Source organism: Pan troglodytes, chromosome 6 (genome assembly GCF_028858775.2).
Source record: "Pan troglodytes isolate AG18354 chromosome 6, NHGRI_mPanTro3-v2.0_pri, whole genome shotgun sequence".
Lineage (NCBI taxonomy): Eukaryota > Metazoa > Chordata > Mammalia > Primates > Hominidae > Pan > Pan troglodytes.
The window spans coordinates 105483455-105505092 of NC_072404.2; the positions used below are offsets into that span (position 1 = coordinate 105483455).

Consider the following 21638-nt stretch of genomic DNA (forward strand, 5'->3'; position numbering starts at 1 on the left):
AATATAGGCCTTTGAAGTTATAAAATCCCTCTTAGGGTGGGCACGGTGGCTCACACCTGTAATCCCAGCACTTTGGGAGGCCGAGGCAGGTGGATCACTTGAGGTCAGGAGTTTTGAGACCAACCTGACCAACATGGTGAAACCCTTTCTCTACTAAAAATGCAAAAAATTAGCCAGGTATGGTGGCGGGCGCCTATAATCCCAGCTACTCGGGAGGCTTAGGCAGGAGAATCGCTTCAACTCCAGAGGTGGAGGTTGCAGTGAGCCAAGATCGTGCCATTGCACTCCAGCCTGGGCAACAAGAGCGAAACCCTGTCTCAAAAAAAAGAAAAAAAAGAAAAAAAAAATCCCTCTTAGTACTGCTTTTACTATATTCCACAAATTTTGCAACAGACTTTATTATTATTCCGTTCAAAATATTTTCTAATTTCCATTGTGGTATATTATTTGACCTATGAGGTTTTCAGAAGTGTTTTGTTTAACTTCCAAGTATTTGGAAAGTTTTCCAGAAAACTTTGTTTTCATTTCTAGTTTGATTCTGCTTAGTGAGAAAACATATATAATATGAAATACCCTGTATTTCAAATGCTTTTAAATCTATTAAGATTTCTTTTATGACTTAGCATATGGTCAACTTGCTAAATATTCCATGCGTACTTAAATAGAACATGAATTCTTCAGATCTTATGTGGTTCTATAAACTTTTTTTATTTTCTATGCATTCTGTCAATTATTGAGAAGGTGATGTTAAAATACACACTACAGTTGTGAATTTGTCAATTTGATCTTTTAGTTCTCTCCATTTTTCAGTCATACTTTTTTTTTTTTTTTTTTTTTTGACATAGTCTCACTTGGTAGCCCAGGCTGGAGTACACTGGCATGATCTTGGCTCACTGAAACCTCTGCCTCCCAGGTTCAAGTCATGTTCATTCCTCAGCCTCCCGAGAAGCTGAGATTACAGGTGCCCACCACCATACCTGGCTAATATTTGTATTTTTTTTAGTAGAGACAGGGTTTCATCATGTTGGCCAGGCTGGTCTCAAACTCCTGATCTCAAGTGATCTGCCCACCTCAGCCTCCCAAAGTGCTGGGATTACACATGTGAGCCACCGTGCCCAGCCAGCCAATTTTTCATTCATACGTTTTGAAGGTCTGTTACTAGAGACATACTTATTAGGTTATTATATCTTTCTGATAAATTTATTATTATTATGAAATCACCCTCTGATGTCCTTTCATTTCAGCCTGAAGGACTCGCTCTAGCATTTATTGTAGCACAGGTTAGGGAAAAGTTTGTTTATGCTTATCTGGGGATATCGAAATTTCTTTTTTTTTTTGAAATAGAGTCTTGCTCTATTGCCCAGGCTAGAGTGCAGTGGTACAATCTCAGCTCACTGTAACCTCTGCCTCCTGGGTTCAAGGGATTCTCCTGCCTCAGCCTCCTGAGTAGCTAGGATTAAGGTGCGTGCCACCACACTCGGCTAATTTTTGTATTTTTAGTAGAGACAGGGTTTCACCATGTTAGGCTGGTCTCGAACTCCTGACCTCGTGATCCACCTGCCTCGGCCTCCCAAAGTGCTGGGATTACAGGCGTGAGCCACCGTGCCTGGCCTTCTTCATTTTTGAGGAACAGTTTTATCAGTTTTCATTGACAGGTTTTTTTTTTTTTTTTTTTTTTGGAGTACTTTGAATATCTCATCCCATTGCCTTCTGGCCTCAATGATTTCTGACTAAACCAACTATTAATCTTATTGAGGATCCCTTGTATGTGATGAGTTGCTTCTCTCTTGCTGCCTTTTCCCCAATCTTTATGCTTTTCTTTTACATATCTTATTGTATTGGTTAGGATGCCATCTTTCACATGATGTATGATATAAGCTATAGGCTTTATCAGGTAAAGTTTCCTTTCATTCCTAGTTTGTGAGACTTTACAAAAAAATGAATGTTGAATGTTGTCAAATATTTTTTCTGAGTTCAATTTAAATAATCATGATTTTCTTTTTAATTAGTGTAATATATCAATTATGAATCAATCATAATGGATTGATTATCCCCTTTTTATAACGTTGAGCTCAAATTGCCAAATTTTAAAAAGGATATTTCTATCTCTTTCTACAAAGGGATATTGTTTTAGAGTTTTGTTTTGTTTTCCTTGCAATGTCTTTATATGATTTTGATACTGTGGCAATGCTGTCCTCATAAAATGAATTAGGGAAGTAATCCCTTGCCTTCCATTTTCTCCAAGATTTTTGCAGAATTTTCATTATTTATTCTTAAAATATTTGATAGAAATCAATAGTGAAGGCACCTAGGCTTGGATTTTTCTCTGGGGTATAGGTCAGGCACGGTGGCTCACACCTGTAATTCCAGCACTTTAGGAGGCCGAGGCGGGTGGATCACGAGGTCAGGAGTTCAAGACCAGCCTGGCCAAGATGGTAAAACCGCGTTTCTACTAAAAATACAAAAATTAACCGGGTGTGGTGGTGGGTGCTTGTAATCCCAGCTACTTGGGAGGCTGCGGCAGAGAATTGCTTGAACCCAAGAAGCAGAGGTTGCAGTGAGCCAAGATCGCGCCACTGCACTCCAGCCTCGGCGACAGAGTAAGACTCTGTCTCAAAAAAAAAAAAAAAAAGATTTTTAAGCTAAGAATTCAAGTAGTTAAATACAAGCATTCACATTGTTTCTTTCTTCTTCAGTGACTTTGGTAGGATATATCTTTCAAGGAATCTATTTCATCCATGTTGTTTCATTTATTGGCATAAATTTGTGCATAACATTCTATAACATTCTCTTATCATCACTTTACAATCCGTAGACTCTGTACTGCTGTCCCTGCTTTAATTCCTGATAATGATTATGTGGGTTTTTTCCCTCCTTTTCTGATTTTTATTTGCCAATTTTATTGTTCTTTTCAAAGAATTGGATTTTTGATTTTATTGTTTATCTTATTTTCCTGCTTTCTTTTTTTTAATTTTATTATTATTATACTTTAAGTTTTAGGGTACATGTACACAATGTGCAGGTTTGTTACATATGTATACATGTGCCATGTTGGTGTGCTGCACCCATTAACTCGTCTTTTAGCATTAGGTATATCTCCTAATGCTATCCCTCCCCCCTCCCCCCACCCCACAACAGTCTTGTTGACTTCTGCTTTTCATTATTTTTTATCTTTTGCATCTTTGGGGTTTAACTTGCTCTTCTTTTTCTAGTTTGTTAAGGTGAAAAATTAGACAATTGATTTGAGACCTTCCATCTTTCTAATGTAAGCAGTTAATGGTATACATTTCTCTCTAAACACTACTGTAACTTCATTGCATATATTTTTATATGTTGTGTTCTCATTTTCATTCAGTTCAGAATATTTCCAAATATTTCTTGTGGTTTCTTATTTTCCCTATAGGTTGTACAGAAGTATATGGTTTATTCTTCAAATATATGGAGAATTTCCAAAGATCTTTCAGTTATTTATTTCCAGTTTGATTCTGTTATAGTCAGAGAATATAATGTATGTAATTCCAATCTTTTTAAGTTTATTGAGAGTAGTTTTATGGCCCATATTATAGATTACCTTGGTGAAATCTTACTTGTACTTAAGAAGAATGTGTATTTTGCTGTTGTAGGGTGGAGTGTTCTAAAAATATGAATTAGGTCTATTATTTGATAAATGTGTTCAAATCTTCTATATATGTACGGATTTTCTGCCTACTTTTTTTTCTTTTTGTGGACACAGGGTCTTGCTATGTTGCCAGGCTGGTCTCAAAATTCCTGGACTCAAGCAATCCTCCTATGTTGGCCTCCCAAAGTGCTGCAATTACAGGCATGAGCCACTGTGCCCAGCTATGCCTGCTTGTTATATCAGCTACTGAGAGACGAGTACTGAAATCTGGAAGTATAATCGTGGATATCTTTTAGTTCTTTCAGTTTTTGTTTTCTGTATCCGAAGCTTTGTTATTAGGTGCCTACACATTGAGGATTTCATGTGTTTGCGATGAACTGACCCTTTTATCAATATGAAATGTTGCTGTTTATTCCTAGTAATAATCCTTTTTCTTAAATCTACTTTGACTGATATCAGTATTGCCAACTCCAGCTTTTTATTTATAATTTTGTGATTAGATAGTATAGCTTTTTCCATCAATTTACTTTCAACTTATCTGTATCTTTACATTTAAAGTTGGTTTCTTTAGGTAGCATATAGTTGTGTCTTACATTTTAAAATTTAATTTGATAATCTTTTCTTTTAATTAGGGTGTTTAGGCCATTTATATTTAATGTAATTATCAATATGGTAAGGTACATCTACTGTCTTGCTCTTTTTTATTTGCCCTATCTGTTCTTTGTTCTTTTTACCTCTTTCCCTGTCTTCACTTGGATTTTTATTTTTAAGATTTCCATTTTTCCCCACTAACGTCTTATTAGCCAAATCTGTTTTATTTATTTTGTATTCTTATCATTTATCAATTATTTGTTTAAAGAAATTCCAAAACTAATTTTAAAAGTTGTTTTAAAAATTTACCCATTCTTTCCCTTTGTATCACTCTTCGTTTCTTTGTATAGATCTACATTTACATCTGGTATTATTTCCTTCTGCCTAATGAACTATAGTTAACAGTTCTTTAATTTATCAGCAATGTGAATTCTCTTTTTTCTGTCTTATTTTGCTTTCATTTAAGAAAGATATTTTTACTAGGTATGTATCTCTTCGTTGACATTGTTTTTTCCATTTCTTAAAGATATCACCCCATTGTTTTCTGCCTTGTATACTTTCCCACTAAAAATCTTCTCTTATCATCTTTCTCTGGAGGTTTATAGGTCCTTTCTCCTCTGGCTACTTTTAAGATGTTCTGTTTATCACTGGCTTTCATCACTTTCATTACGATGTACTTTGGTGGAGTTTTCTTTAGGTTTGTTTTTCTTGGGGTGCAATGAGGTTCATAGATTTGTATGTATATAGTTTTTCTTAAATTTGGAAATATTTCAGGTATTACTTCTTTAAATATTTTTTCTGTTCTTTTTTCTGGGTCACAGACACGCATTACTGCTTTATATTGTCCTTACATTTTTTAAAGATTTTTTTCTTTTTCTGCTTCATTTTGCAAAATTTCCTTTGCTGTGCCTTCAAGTTTACTAATCTTCATTTCTGCAGTGTCTACTATATTCTCATTCAGTTTTCATCTCAGAGATTGTAAATTCCCTTTGTGTCTTTTATATCTTTCATTTATCTACATACCACATTTTCCCCTACCTTCTTGACTATATGGATTATTTATAATAGCTGTCCTAATGGTCTTGATGCTGGTTCCATCACATTTGATTTTGGGGTCTGTTTTTATTGGTTGGTTTTTCACTTTGCTACAGTTCATATTTTCTATTTTCTTTCTTCTTTCTTTCTTTCTTTTTTTTTTTTTTTTTTTTTTTTTTTTTGACAGAGTCTTGCTCTGTTGCCTAGGTGGAGTGCAGTGGTGCGATCCCTGCTCACTGCAACCTCCACCTCCTGGGGTCAAGCTGTTTTCCTGCTTCAGCATCCCGAGTAGCTGGGACTACAGGTGCCTGCCATGATGCCTGGCAAATTTTTGTATTTTTAGTAGAGTCGGGGTTTCACCATGTTGGCCAGGCTGGTCTCAGACTCCTGACCTCAAGTGATCCACCCACCTCAGCCTCCCAAAGTGCTGGGATTACAGGCCTGAGCCACCGCACCTGGCTACAGTTTGTATTTTCTATCTTCTTTTTATGAATAGTGATTTTTGTTGTTGTTGTTGTTAGATCCTGGACATTGTAAATTTGGCATTGTATGTTATGCAATTTTGTTGTATTCTTTTAAATAGTACTGAATTTTGTTCTGACAGTTAAGCTACTTGGAATGAGTTGGATCCTGTCAAGTCTTGTTTTTAAGCTTTAAGAGCAGAGTCACTTTTATTTTAGGATGAATTTAGCCTTATTTATATTGTGACGCTCTTCTGAAGATTATTCCTGATGTTCTATATATTATGAGGACCTTGCACTCTGGCTGGTTCAAATACAAACTATTTCCCCTTTGTGAGCTCCAGAATTTTTCTGCTTCTGTCTCTCTAGCGATTCTTTCCCAAGTTTCAGATAGTTTCCTTTTACAAATGAATAGATCAATATTTGGCCAAAGAGTTCAGAACTTTGCAAAACTCCAGAGCTAGAAGCAGCTCTCTTCTGTTTGGTATTTTGTCTTACAAATTCTAACAATCATGGTCTTCCTCCTCTCTGATGTCCATCTTTTTAATTTGGGGAGATTGCTGCTGGGCTGTTTGGGTTCTCCTTCTCTGCACAATAGTTGGAAACTTCTTCCTGGCAGTAAGCTGGGACAATGGTAGGTCTCACCTTTTTCCTTTCTCTTGGAGTTCACAGTCTTATTTTGCCTCATATCCAGTGATTGAAAACATTGTATTATGGGGCCAGGTGTAGTGGCTCAGGCCTGTAATTTCATCACTTTGGGAGGTTGAGGCGGGAGGACTCTCTGTGCTCAAGAGTTCAAGACCAGCCTGGGCAACATGGTGAGACCCCATCTCTTAAAAAAAAAAAAGAAAAAAGAAAAAAAATTATATTGTATACTTTTGTCCAGTTTTCTATGTATTGTATTGCATACTTTTGTCCAGTTTTCTAGTTTTCTCCATGATTCCATCATGGCCAGATGCAGAAATCTCCCAAAGGTGTGTGTGTGTGTGTATATATATATATGTATATATATATATATATACACACACACCTTTTTTTTTTTTTTGAGATGAAGTCTCACTCTTGTCACACAGGCTGGAGTGCAATGGTGCAATCTTGGCTCACTGAAACCTCCACCTTCCAGTTATTTTCCTGCCCCAGCCTCCCAAGTAGCTGGGATTATAGGTGCCTGCCAACACGCCCAGCTAATTTTTGTATTTTTAGTAGAGACAGGGTTTCACCATGTTGGCCAGGCTGGCCTCGAACTCCTGACCTCAGGTGATCCACCCGCCTCGGCCTCCCAACGTGCTGGGATTACAGGCATGAGCCACTGCGTCCAGCATCCCAAAGGTATAATTTTTTTTTTTTTTTTTTTGTGAGATGGAGTCTAGCCTTGTTGCCCAGGCTGGAGTGAGGTGGCATGATATTGGCTCACTGTAAGCTCCGCCTCCTGGGTTCACACCATTCTCCTGCCCCAGCCCCCCGAGTAGCTGGGACTACAGGTGCCCACCACCATGCCCGGCTAATTTTTTTTGTATTTTTAGTAGAGACGGGGTTTCACCGTGTTAGCCAGGATGGTCTTGATCTCCTGACCTCATGATCCACCTGCCTCAACCTCCCAAAGTGCTGGGATTACAGGCATGAGACATCGCGCCCGGCCTCAAAGGTGTAATTTTTAAGGCAGAAAGAAATAAACTAGAATTGGATGCCAATAGAGGCCAAAGCATTTCTTTAATATTTACTTTGGGGCTTTGAAGGTACATTGCTGGTTTTTTAAAATTTATTTTGAAACAGTTTTGAAATAAAAGATGGCAGTTATAACTTTTAACTTATGCAAAATGCCATTATCATTTTTACTAATTTAGCCAGATATGTGTAGTATCAGAAAGCTTAGTCATTAAAACCAAATAAAGACACTTTCTAAATTGAATAAAAGGAAAGAATGACATGTTTAATTTCAAGTACCAAAGAGACAGAATAGTCAGTGATATTGTTTGGCTGTGTCCCCACCCAAATCTCATCTTGAATTGCAGCTCCCATAATCCCCGCGTGTTGTGGGAGGTAGCCAGCGGGAAGTAACTGAATCATGGGGGCGGGTTTTCCTACGCTATTCTCGAGGCAGTGAATAAGTCTCACGAGATCTGATGGTTTTATATAGGGCAGTTCCCCTGCACGCACTCTCTTGCCTGCCTCCATGTAAGACGTGCCTTTGCTCCTCCTTTGCCTTCTGTCATGAGGAACTGTGAGTCCATGAAACCTCTTTTTCTTTATAATTACCCAGTCTCAGGTATTTCTTCATAGCTGTATGAAAATGGACTAATACAGTTGGTTTCTCTATGTGCACTCTCACATGGGCAAACTGTTTAAAAAAAAAAATCACCTACTTTATAAGTAGCGGTCAAAGGGTAAGTCGAAATTTCAGGTTAAGTATGACCTGCTTCTTTGATTGGAAGAATGAGGTACATGTACTGCATAGTGGGGAGGAAAAAGGCTGAGATGGAAAATCTAGAGAAATCTCCACTTTTCATAGCAAAAAAGAAAAAAAATTCAATAAACAGTGGCTTCACTTCTGTCTTCAGAAGGAAAACAAATGCCTGCTTCAATTTTCTTTATCCCCACTTGTTTATTTTTCTGATTTTACTGTAAGAGGTAAGCCTTTTTATAGCAGTGGAGCTAGCCTGAATGAAGAGTTTATTATAAAAAATAGCCTCATATTAAGCAGCTAATTATCAGGAGACATACATTTTCAAATTGATAAAGCATGTCTTACTACTTAGAATTTATGTAAGTAAATTCTGCTTCAAAACAGAAATTCACATTCTGAAATATACTACTCTTTTGAGAATAGAGGAAGAATTTTACATTTTAATGTTTTCATTTTTATTTTGCCCAGGAAGAATAAGCTGTGAATATTTGGTGCGGGTCTTTCAGTTATCTTTTCTCCTTCATGTAATAGGGTCAGAGAGCTGCCAAAATGCAGTGGTAGGTATCCTCTCCTTTCACTTTAGGGGTAGCAGAAAACTTGGGAATACAGTAAGACTTGTCCACCATTAGTGGTGATGGGGATTTCATGTCCAAAAGTAATTCCAGCAAATCCCACATTCTGTAAACTGTCTCCATTCCCTCCAGACACACTTTGAGGCCAAGTACCCATAGATATTTACTTTTAACTTGGTTTTCCATTATTTCCAACTTTTGTTGAACAACGGCATTTTCTAATTATAGAAGAGATTTTTAAGATGGTCCAATTCAGTTCGCATCATATCACGTTGCACTATAACAGTTTGTAAATTTACCTCCACTTTTTCCACATTACCTTCCAATTTTACACCCGTGGGGCAAATGCTTCAAGTTTACCTTAATCCTCTCTTTACTGACTTTAATAGACTGTAAAATAGTTTTAAGAGGAATCTCAAAAGGCTTGTCAGGCTTCACCTGGTCCTCAGGCCCTGGAATTCTTTGAGGTAGCAAATGCACTTACTATGGTAAGTAAACAGAGACCACCCTTCCCTTCTACTCTAAGCTAGAATGATACATCTGATACTGAGAATAGAGACAGTAAGAAATCCTGGGCCAAGACTATCATAAGAATTTTTGATATCGTTTGTTGAGAAACCTTCGAGGGAGGACAGAATGCCATGAGACTTGGACTCAAATCTGAACTCCATCACTTGCTAGCTCAGAGACTGTGGGCAAGAAGATGAACCCGTCTTGGTTTCCTCATTTGTAACACAGGGAAAAGAACAGTACTTACCTTGAGGGTGATAAAGACGATTAAATGAGATCATGCCTGGCACATAATAGCTCATATTTAATGAGTCCTTATTGGCCACAGAAATCTGGGATTGAATTATGTGCTCCTTTCTCATTTGAATGCTGCCCAATAAGAGACCAGGGCAAGAGCTGGGAGAAGTAGCCAGGGATGGTGGAGGAGAATGACAGAAGATAACAAATAATGTTTTCAGTTCTTTTCATCAAGCTGTATTTCCCTTTCCCCATCTTATAGAATAGACTGTAGCACATTTGCACTAGTCTGTTCTGGGATCTTGAGTTCACTTTAAAATCACTTAAAGAAATGCTCCACTGCAAAATGGAGCATCCTCTGAAGGGCCGAAGCCCTGTCCAAAGCAGCGGTAGGCACTGGAGCCTTAGTGGCCAGACCAGTGTGCTGGGGGTGTGTCTGTGACCCAGGAGAAGTGAGGCTCAGAAAAGCACAATTACTGTGTCTTCTTAATTTTCCTTCTAAAGTTATTCGACGGGACTGTGGTTTTGCTTTGAGCAAAACCCGCTTAACGGCTGGGAATCTAAAAGCAAACAACATTATTTTATTAGGTTACCCTAGCAGATGAAAGCACAGTGTTCCATTTGGACTCTTTTTGGAGTCAATTAATGCATTAGCTAAAAACAAACCCTTTTAAAAGAGAGTTCCTGTTGTCTTCAGCAGCTTCGAAGGGAAAGCTTCAGAAACAGAGAGGTGAGCTGTAAACAAGTAATACATTCATTGATAAGAACAACTATTGTACTAATACACTTCAACTCGTGTTAGAATGTAAAACTCATCTCATAGGATGATTTTTTTAAAGCTTTATTTTTAACCAAGACCAGGGAATTTAAATTTATCATATAGTTTGTGAGACAATGCCTGACTCAACTAAAGCCAATTTTAAATAGCTTTAGTTGTTTTAATAAAATATTTATTTATGACTTGTAAAGTAAGTGATCAGTACATAAAACTGTGATTGTTTTCAGTTATGGTTTTAACTCCAGCAATAGAAAAGGCCTATAAAGTAGGACAATAATGGAGATCACTCATTGGGAAAAAAATATGAATAGTTTATTTCCACCCTCACAAACTCATGTGCCTCTGACCATTATGCAAGGCACCATGAAATTAAATACTTATGTCAGAATATATTTGTCTTCCATGATTCAAGATAAAGTGAATTTTAAAAGCAAATGGGTGCCAATGATGGGGAGATGAGGGGAATAGGGCAGGCAGCAACAGGGTAACATGCACTTCTCAAGAGTGTTTCTCAAAAATTAATCCGTTCATCCATCCTTCAAAATAATAACTAGGAGCCTCTACTAAGAGAATCAGAGACACAATCCCAACCATCATGGATCCCGATCTGGACTTTCAAGCTGAAGACTGCCACTGTTTTAAGAGACGGAGGTGGCCGGGCGCAGTGGCTCACACCTGTAATCCCAGCACTTTGGGAGGGTGAGCCAGGCGGATCACCTGAGGTCGGGAATTCGAGATCAGCCTGGCCAACATGGAAAAACTCTGTCTCTACTTAAAATACAAATAATGAGTCGAGTGTGGTGGCATATGCTTGTAATCCCAGCTACTTGGGAGGCTGAGGCAGGAGAATCGCATGAACCTGGGAAGTGGAGGTTGAAGTGAGCCGAGATTGCACCACTGCACTCCAGCCTGGGCAACAAGAGCAAAACTCCATCTCAAAAAAAAAAAAAAAAAAAAAAAAAAAAAAGAGGCAGAGGTGACAATGCTGTTAGATGCCTCAGACATTAAAATGAAGCAATGAACTCCCCATGGTCTTCCTAACATAACAGAACTCTTTGGTGAAGGTTATTCCCCAAAGGTAAAACAAAAGGCACACACCCCTTTGTGGGCAGTACCATTTGTGGAAAGAACATTTCACTGCTCTGACCAGGGAACGTGTCTCTTAAAAATCTTTGGAAAAATCCACATCCTGAAAGCATTTGATTACCCTGAATTGAAAATGGGATTTTGCTCAGTGGCAAGGATACAAATTCATCCCCACAAGTATGCCTTCTGTGGTAAAAGGCACATGATGACTTTCAGGGACAGTTTATTTGGAAGGTTGATAAATGGGGCCATAAGGCAGGATCTCAAACTTCTTTTTTGAGATCTCCCTCTACCTGAAGCATTCCAACATGACTTGCATTCTGAATACCTAGTTGGAGGAGGTTACAAACAGTTTCAAGCACCATTTGTTCCCGTTTTGATTCCCCACTCGCTGGGTTATGTGCTGTTAAACATTTCCAGAAGACTGTCAAAATGTAAGCATCCTGAGGTTTACATAGGCCACGCCATTAAATAACATATAAGCACAACATTTTAAACATTGTCTTCCAGCAATGGTAAATATTTTAGCTAAGTAGAAACTAAAGCTTGAAATGCAATAAGCACTTAAATGACTCCTTTCTGTGCCAGAATTCTTATTTTCCTCTGTGCGACCCTGGCTTCTGGGATTAAGGCAACCCCAGGGAGCTCAGCAAATGGTTGTGGGTTACGAGGTGTAGCAGGAGCTTGGCGACAGCATGCCACCCAGCCTCAAGAAACCCAGCCATGACTGGAACCCAAGAATCAGTGTGTTCACTTTGTGGTCAGCTTCACATTTTTTCCCCTCCTTGGAAAAAAAAAAAAGCTGCTATGAAAATCAGACCTCTCTCCCAACCCCCAAGGAATCACGTGGTGGACCAGGAGCAGAGCGGAGACTCGGGGCAGGCAGAGCAGAGGAGGCTGGCCCCCTCACGTAGGCAGGCAAGCAGGCAGGCATGTGGGAGTTACCAGCTTCAGTTCCTCAGCCCTACAGAGGGAAACGACCCACGGCACCAACAACAGCCACACCACTGATGACGACAATGGATTGTGCTGTCACCAGAAAGAAGGGAAACCCAGAGCGAATTTTACAGTGGTTTTCACCACACGGTGATTGCAGTCCTGTTCAGGGCATGTCACAGTAACACCACCCACTGAGCAGAACCCAGAGGGAAATTAGGCCTCCTTCAAAGTCTCCCATCACTGCCTATCCCTGAACAGAATAAGGCAAGGATTTTAAGGACACGCAGACATGTGGCCCTACCTCCATTGGCTTCCTGGGGCCCCTGGCTTCTTATTCACTAAAGAGAATTGTTCTCAGTGACTGACAAGGCTAAATGAAGACAGGGTGCTCTCTCATTAAATGCAACTGCTCTTTAAGAGGCAGGCAGGGCCATGGACAAGTTATGAGATTTTTGGTCAGTGTTTTCACCAAGAAAACTTGATCTGCCATAAAATCTCAAACAAGTGAAGAAAAGGAAAGCAGAGATGCAGGGCCTTTTCTCCACATTCAAAAGACCAAAGTTGGCATGTTTTGTTCTAACACCAACCATATTTCTAACACATATTTGGAGTTCTGTGACTAGTCCCTGAGATTATAATACAGATATTTATCACTTATCACACTGAATTTGGGGAGGGGATTCCCCTTTGGTTTTGTCAAATAATCACAGAAGGAGCCATGTATGTTATCTGTCCTGTTTCTAGTGAAGAAGACAAAGCTCTTCACTCCCTTCCTGACCCTCCCCCTCTAAAAAATCAGCCATTTATGGCGGGTATTGACTCTTGCCAATTTTAAACTGTAACTTCAAATGTCAGCCTGTTGACTTACAGAAACAGACTGACAAATGGCTGTCTGCTATGGAGAAAAACTTTGGAAACTCAAAATGTTCATACAGACTGCCAACAGATTAATTAGTAGCCTCTTTGGAAGCATGATCACGGTCTAAGAATAGCCTTAAATTCTGTTCAAGACTAGCTTCTTTCCCCAAATCATTATAGTGCTAGCCAAATATTAGCAAATGTTAGATACAGTGGTATATGGTTTCGGTGTGTGCAAGAGTCAGACTGGATTAGAAAATATGACTGCCATTTCATACCAGTTTTCATGGCTAAGTTCTACTAAAACTATGTGACCTTCGTCATCACAATAAACTGCCGGAAGTGCTGGAATGACTAGAACTAAGGTGTCAGTTTGCTAGTTCTTTGCTTATCTATGGTTAAATACAGTTTCTTGTACTCACTTTGAACCATGAAAATGAGGGAACACATTACCTTGAAAGATACTGAGGATATATCCATGCCAACATGAATAAAATTCCCCTCAAAACAAAACATGTAGGCCAATAATGACAATTACTATATCCACTCACCATGCAACATGCACAAGACCAAACAACTCAATCACTTTACAAATAGTTTATTTCCACCTTCACAAACTCATGCGCCTCTGACCATTATGCAAGGCAACATGAATTAAATACTTATGTCAGAACATATTTGTCTTACATTATTCAAGATAAAGTGGATTTTAAAAGCAAGTGGGTACCAATGATGGGGAGATGAGGAGAATAGGGCAGGCAGCAATAGGGCAACATGCATTTTTCAAGAGTGTTTATTAAAATAGGCAGTAATCAGTACATGTACATCATATGAGCAGTTTTTCAAAATTAGCACTTCCAGGAGAGGGGCTACATCTCAGTTTTTTCTGTCTGTACGATAAAATGCCAAAAGTACTTCCCTAAAGTACAAAGGCATTTCCCTAGTAGTCTTGGTACCAGTAACAATATGATTACTAAACATCTCCAATGTGGTTTTCATTAAAAAGAAACATGTTTCACATAAAAGCTTCATAATATAATCCAGAGACAGAATTTGTGCATGCTTACAATTTGAAGCCAGGCTGAATATATTTGATATATATTTTTTCATTTCTCCCAGTGTTTTTTATTTTTATAAATATGCACCTAGTTTCCTACCAGTTTAAAACACACACGAAACACTGCTCTGAGCACCATGATTGCCTTACAGTAGCCTCTTTGGGACTACAATCCTAGTTCAAGGAGGGGAGTACTAATTTCTATTCTGACTTGCTCCTTTCCCCAAATCATGTTAGTGTTGACCAAATCCCATCAATTTTCAGATGCAAACAAAGGTTTCTGGGCAGAGGGCCAAAGAATAATTATGAATAATTTCACAATGATCTGGTTAAGAAAACACCCAGAAAATGAATGATTTCACATGATAAAAAAGCCTGGACTTGAATTTAAACAAGAGATGGATGTAAAAGGGATGAAGCATTGCTTCATTCCCAGGAGGGATGTTCTTAACTGCAGTACCCACAAAAAGACAGTACTATCCCAGGGCTGATCTTCCTATGGGCCTCCACCAATAGCCTTTGAGGTAGATACTGATGGCTTGAAGAGAGGTAGGTAAAGTCCAAATTTGTTTTCAATCCCTGCAAATGTAGCAACTGCCAGTTTGTAGCCCCCAACGTGATCAGGATTCGGGGCAGGCAGGTTGATCCTGGATTTAGGAACTGGCTCTGATCCCATGGGTTTTCTAAAAGAAGAGAAAACAGAGTAAGAAGCTGTATTTTTTGTTTGTTTTAACTTGATAAAAATAACATTCAAAACCTGTTCAAATATTTAATGTAAAGGAGTTGATACATTCTCATCAGTTGTATGTTCCCCTTGGAAATGACCTTGTTAACACAATTTCAACATTTCCCTAAATCTCTTCTATTTTATTATAGAGACTAGACTGAGGTACCTTTCCCTACGACAACAGAGTATTAGCAGCAGCCAAAATTTAGCAGCAGATTTAGCATGATACTTACACTCCTCCAAAATCAATGTAGAACCATCGCTGTAGCAATTCGTAAGTCAGCAAAGTTACACCAAACTGGGGTGAGGATCGAAATACACGAGCTTTAAAAAAATGGAGAAATCATAGATATAATTAGATTTTTTAAAAATTTACCTGATACCAAAGAGTTAGTTAAGAACACATTATTTCCATACCACCAGCTCCCTTCCACAGAGCTTTTGGTCCTTCTTCACGCAGTATCTTTCTAAAGCAGTCTATCACTCCGCTGTAAGTGGTTTGGCCAGCCCGGGCAGCCACCTGTAATCTCGTCTTGATAACATCAGCAGGGGTCACTAAAGATGCCGCAGGCATACCTGCAGGAGAGACACAACACCATCTCAGTCTGGTCACATTCTCACTATATAAAAATAACTGTGCTTTGAACTGCTGGCCGTGGAAAGAAAGTTAAAAATCCGATTCAATAAAATGCCTATTTTGCTCTCCTCTATGGGAAGTGCAACCATGCCTCTCCTGTGTGCAAGATGTCTGCTCCTACACCCCTCCCCACCCGACTCACACCTTCCCTTGCCCAAATCACTCAGCCTTCGTTTCCTTTGTTTCTATTCCTAAATCTTTAAATATTTTTAAGAAATTGTTTATCAATAACACTACTTCAAGTGGTTGAGAATAAGTGGAGAAAGCGGTTTTCTTTTCTTTTTCTTTCCTGTTGAAATCAAAAACTTGCGAAGTTATTAGGTCCGATTTTTCAGAGGTGAAGCTTGTTACGCGTTTCCTCTTCATGGTCTTCTGTGGCTGCTGGCAGTCACAGGAGGTGCTTTCTCTCACACATTCAACCACCCCCTACCCTCCAAACCCCAACCTCTCCAGTTACACCAGAAAAAGACTTTACTGATAGCTAAAAAAACACTGTGTGTGTTGGGGGGTGGGAGGTGGAGGTTTCGGGGAGGGGGTGAAATTGGGAGAAGGAGACTCCTACAGATAACACTTCAGGATTTCTTTTCCCTAAGACTGACATCTCCAGAAAAATATTTGACAGAAAGCTTAAAATTTATACTGGCTGATAATCAATGAAAAAGGAACAACAACAACAACAGAAAACCCTCCCAAAGTTACCAATGGGAAATTTTTCTACAGTCACTGTATCCAAAATAGGGCAGTGCATGTTTAGATTTTTTAAAAGCGAGACTGTACTCAGAAGACACTGTCTCTTATGGTTTTATTACTTTTCCATTATGAACTTATTCCAAACCAAATTGGTCAAATGCAGATGCATAAATCTCCTTTGCTTTTTTTAAGGCTTAATAATTCTGTAAGAATTTCTGTCCAAACCAACATGGTCTGGCTCACAACTACATTTCATCCTTCTAACAGACAGCTTTAAAGTTACAGTGAGTTGGAAGGGGGGTGTAAATCTGCATACTACATGCTTCCATTTATATTACTGAAGGAGTATCTCTTCCATCTTTACCTAGCTCCTCAAACATTAATCTCAAGAGGTTTTATAAAATACATCACAATTCTGCATGCAAAAAGCTCACTTTATATCCAGTGCTTCACTGGATAAGTCATACTGAAATTCCTGTTCATTTGTAGGAATTATTTTAACTTTGGGCCAGGAATTTATCCTCCAACATAATGGAAGGAAACAAGAAAAATGCTTAGAAACCCACTGTGTTCACACCACCAATTTTGTTTTACTTCCTGGTTTAGAAAGAGTTTAGCAAGACAGCCTGCTTTAGACATGCAATAAAAGCCGCCTTGCAATGGTGGGCAGGCATGTCAGACTGTGACTGTGAAAGACATACAAGCAATAAAATGGGCAAAAAGTTCCCTTTGGCTAGGGTAATTTTCATAAACTGTTCTTTGTTATGAAAATAGAGGTACTAGGGGTGAAGGAAGCAGGTATGAAAGACACCTAGTAAGCTGCCTGGCAAAACTGATAGGAGTTGTGGCGAATGCTGGAATATGGCAACTTGAACATAATTCCCATCATCTCCATTGTCAGCTCCAGTTTCTCCTAAGCAGGTATCTGGTAAGGCCTAAAAGGAATTTTGGACATCTTGGTGGACAGGAGATTTCCAGTGTGAGGATTTGCTAAGTTAACCTGGAGAACTGCACCAGGCTGCCCTAAAGCAAGGCCGGGAAAGCAGTAGATACTGGCAACAACTTGGCCACCAGAGAGCTGCTGATTTTGGGGGCCAGGGTTGGCAGGGACGTCTGGTAGATCTGCCTGCTCTCTTCTGGATTCCAAAAGGCTAAGCCAATGCTGATCAAGTGGTCTGAATTTTCTCTGTTCCTAAAGACAGTGGAGCAAGAGGAGACTGGGAAACAGAGATGCTTCCTCTAGGTCCCTCAGCAGGAAAGGGACTGGCAGGCTGCCTGATTCTTCAGTGACAAGACAAACACAGAGACCCAGGGGCCATCCACCACCTCTGTGACAGGAGTAACTTGGGGCACGTCTCAACCAATTAAAAAATTACAAGTCTTCAAAGGGGGCCCAGCTAGAGTAGAATATAATTTACAACAAAAAGAAAACATGACTGGCAAAATACAGCTTTAGGGCACAAGTCATCGTTAATTTTTATAAATATCCCATTTATATTTATAAGGAAAGTGCTTTTCTTTTTATTGAATACAAAGGTTAATATCTATTTATTTTGGATCAAGGCTGTTTTCCAAATCCCCTTTGCATCTCTATCTATATTATCTACTTAATATGTCAGCTTCTAAAAGCAGTGTGATAAAGTTTTTCATCAGGTATGAGAAAATATCGCATTTTCTTCATACTTTTAAAGCTGAGAGATGACATTATACATTGATATTACATAGAAATTGATGGCATCTTCATAGTGAATTCTATCTTTTATAAAATATGCCTGTGTGCTTCTGAACGCTATTTAAAACCTTGAATTCCATTCAGTATGGCATTAATATTGCTACTTGCTTATTGTTGATATTTGCCTGGTACATATTTTTCAATCAGCTGTCTTTCAATCTTTCTATGTCACTGTTTTATGAAACTTCATATGACTAGATTTTCTTTCAAAACTCATCTTAAAGTGTTTGTTATTACTAGGGGTACTGAATTCATTTACAGTGCTTGTGACTACTAGACTTATTTCTGCCATCCTATATTATGCTATTTTCTCTGCTTCCAGTTATTTCCCTTTTGATCCCCACCACTTCCCTGACTAAATATATTTAAACGTTACATGCATTTGTTATATAGGTGTACATTTACAACAGGTGCAATTGATTAGCATTTGCATCCTCCAGCAAGGGGAGGACTTTGGCGCACTGGCACTTTTGTCCTTCCTTTCATTTGTCAGTCTCCCAAAAACCAACCATTCTTGCATGAATACATATACCAAAGTCAGCAATAATGGAGACCTACCACAGGTTTAACTTCTATTTGCTGTTTCATATATCCTACATTTTCCTCCTTCTTAAATTCACTTTTTTTTTGAGGCGGAGTTTTGCTCTTGATGCCCAGGCTGGGGCTGCGCACGATCTTGGCTCACTGCAACCTCCGCCTCCCAGGCTCAAGTGATTCTCCTGCCTCAGCCTCCTGAGTAGCTGGGATTACAGGTGTGCACCAGCATGCCCGGCTATTTTTTGTATTTTTAGTAGTAGAGACAGGGTTTCACCATGTTGATCAGGCTGGTCTCGAACTCCTGACCTCAGGTAATCCGCCCACCTCGGCCTCCCAAAGTGCTGAAATTACAGGCATGAGCTACTGCGCTGGGCCCTTAAATTCACTTTTTAATTGCTTCAGAGAAGGTCTGTGGGGAAGAAAGCTTTGAGTCCTTGCATGTGAAAAACTAACTTTAGTTTTGCCTTCCCCCTCCTGAGTGTTAGTGTGCCCAGGAACATAATTACGACTCAAGACATCCTTTCCTTGGGATTTTGAAAGTATCCAGTATTACAGATAAGAAGATGAGAAGTCAATCTTCTATTGAATCATTTTCTATTCTCCTTTTCCTTATTACTTTTCCCTAGGGAACTCCTATGAAACAGATGTTAGATTTCCAAGATTAATTCTACCTGTATCTTAAATTTTCTCTCATTTTCTATCTCTATATTATTGCTACACATTACATTCTAGAGGGTTTTTTTTTTTTTTGCATGTCTTTATTTTCCAGATGTCTAAATTTGGTCTTTGATCATATCCATTATATCATTCAGAACTAACGCTCGATATTTAATTATGGCAGTTCTTCTATTACTTTTCAAGACAGCTTCTTTACTGATTATTTCTTTCAAATCTCTCTGAGGACTCTAATTAATTATATTAATTAATTATAGTTCTTAAAAGTTGTCTTCTGTCCCCTGAATTGCCTGTTTTCTCTCTAATTCTTCTGTTCACTTACTTTGTTGCTCCTTCATGGCTGGGGATCTCTGGTTGTCTATTGATATTATTCAAGTTCAAAGGATAGGCTGATTAGTATCATATACAAATGTTGTGGGTGACTTCTACCATATTCTAGGTATGCTTCACCCACAGGTCTCTCTCCTGAATGGGAGGGTCTATGGGCTTTGTGTAACTGGGTGCAAGGGGTTAGGATATGCTGGCAGGTGTGGACCCTCCGAACTGCTGAAATGTAGGGAACTTCACTTTGGGGGTAGAATAATTTATTTTAAATTCTTAATTCTTCTTGGGAAAAGCTGCCATCACTTTATTTTTTCCTGCATCTATGGTAGAAGTCTTGAATTACCTTAAGTCCTGCCCTACTTTCTGTCCATTCCTTACACGTATCCTCTCTAGGGAAGTGGTCTCTTTCTTTAAAATTGAGCTCTGAGCTTTTAACTTGGATACAACTGTCTCCTGAAGCTCCATATGAAAACCAGGAGAGAGCTCCAAGCCTGGCAATCCTGAAGAAAGTATAGTTCCCTAACTCATGTTAATGATTTACCCTAAAACCTCCACCTCCACCCCAGGCATTCTATTCTTCACTCAAAGGTTAACATTCTCCAGTTCAGCTCTTGCATTAGAGGTAGTTTCTCCTGCTGTGTTTTGGACTGGGGCATCTCTCAGTCCAGTTTCAGAGTCAATATGGCTATTTCCTTTCTGCTGAGGGCCAGATTAGCATTTTCTAGTGCCAACAAAGAATTTTTTAAAAATGCATTTCCTGACATTTTAAGGTATTTGGGAAGATAGGAGAGATGGATGAATATGCTCAGTCTATTGTCTTGATTCAATTTCTTCATTACTTTTTTTAAGGGTTTAAGGACTGGTTTTAAACTATTATAACTTAAGCTTTATGTCCACATAATTAACAAATTTGTACCAACAGTAGTTTTCTCATAATACACAATCTAATGTTTGCAAAAGCATCATGATCACACGTGTATAACACACTTCCACTTCTGTGTACTGGAACAGCTTTTAAAGGTATTTCTGTATTACAACTTAATCTCAAGCTAATTAATTCAAAGGTGAGACCATCATTACAGTCTGACTTGTTCCTCTATCTTATCACTCTGATAAAAATCATCTGGTATGATAGAGCATTCTATAAAATTTGGGTATTAGATATATTTTATTTGATATCATTCATAAGGTGTATTGAAATGCCCTTCATTAATGATAAAGCACCATGTTAATTATAGAGAATTAGAATTTGATTTCTTAATTTCAGGACCCCTGCCTTCGGTCTTCACTTTCTGACAAAGCTGATGTACTTTGGCCAATGAACATGAATTCAAATATTGGTTAGTCTTGTTCTATCTTGTGAAATAACGGAGTAGATCTTCCAGTATTTAAATATAGTCCCAGTTTATAACTAGATACATGAACAAAACAAAAACAAAAACACCAAAACCCAACATTCTCTAGGTGAGGATACCAATAACCACTTTTGCTAAAAAGCTACATATTACTAAAACAATCTAACCTCAAGGTTAATCAAATTTTTGGAAAGAAAACAGTGAGATAACACTACTGAATAATTGAAATTATTATCTAAACATAGAAAGCATGGTCATATTCATTTAATCACAGGTCCATATTATTTATAATAGGCTGATGTTCAGCAAAAAATATTTTATGTATAAGTGATCAATTTAAATATGGTACATATAAAAATAGCCATGAGACATTTTTGTTTTATAAGTTAGAGGCCAACAATTATTCATTGTAGTTGCTTGAAACTCCATCTAAAAAGGAGGATTTTTGTATTTTGAAAGAAGCTTTTCTCCTATTAAATACTTTCTGGGATTCTCTGAATACCATGTATCCTCTCCCTAAGAAATGCCTTTGCTCTTCTTGGCAACCACAAAGGGAATGTGGGGGCCTGATCCGTCCTCCACCCAACACCCCATTCAGGATTAGTGCACATTTGTGCTTGCTCACTGCCCTTCTTGGGGTTGCACGGGGCACACTTCTGACAAAAGTCTTGCCCTTCTCCACACTGAACTCAGCTCTGCCTGAGCAACTCAGCAAGGTTCCACACTCAGCCCTGCTCACTCCATGACATCACTCCTGCTCACTGGATATAGATTTTTTATGTTTATTTTATAACAAAACGCATTACTAATCTTT

At 38.6% G+C, this 21638-nt stretch overlaps 1 protein-coding gene across 14 annotated transcripts in view; it reads right to left on the bottom strand.

The window, feature by feature from the left end:
• Nucleotides 1-13672: 13672 nt before the first annotated feature.
• SLC25A13 (solute carrier family 25 member 13) overlaps nt 13673-21638 on the bottom strand; it is a 237626-nt gene continuing 229660 nt past the window's right edge. For all 14 annotated transcript variants that reach the window (XM_054687647.2, XM_527824.7, XM_063815466.1 and 11 more), the window contains 3 exons: nt 15292-15450; nt 15108-15198; nt 13673-14830 (listed from right to left, as the gene is read on the bottom strand). In XM_054687647.2, coding sequence (XP_054543622.1) covers nt 14644-14830; nt 15108-15198; nt 15292-15450 — 437 coding nt within the window. In that variant the 3' untranslated portion in view covers nt 13673-14643. The remainder of the gene's footprint in view (nt 14831-15107; nt 15199-15291; nt 15451-21638) is intronic.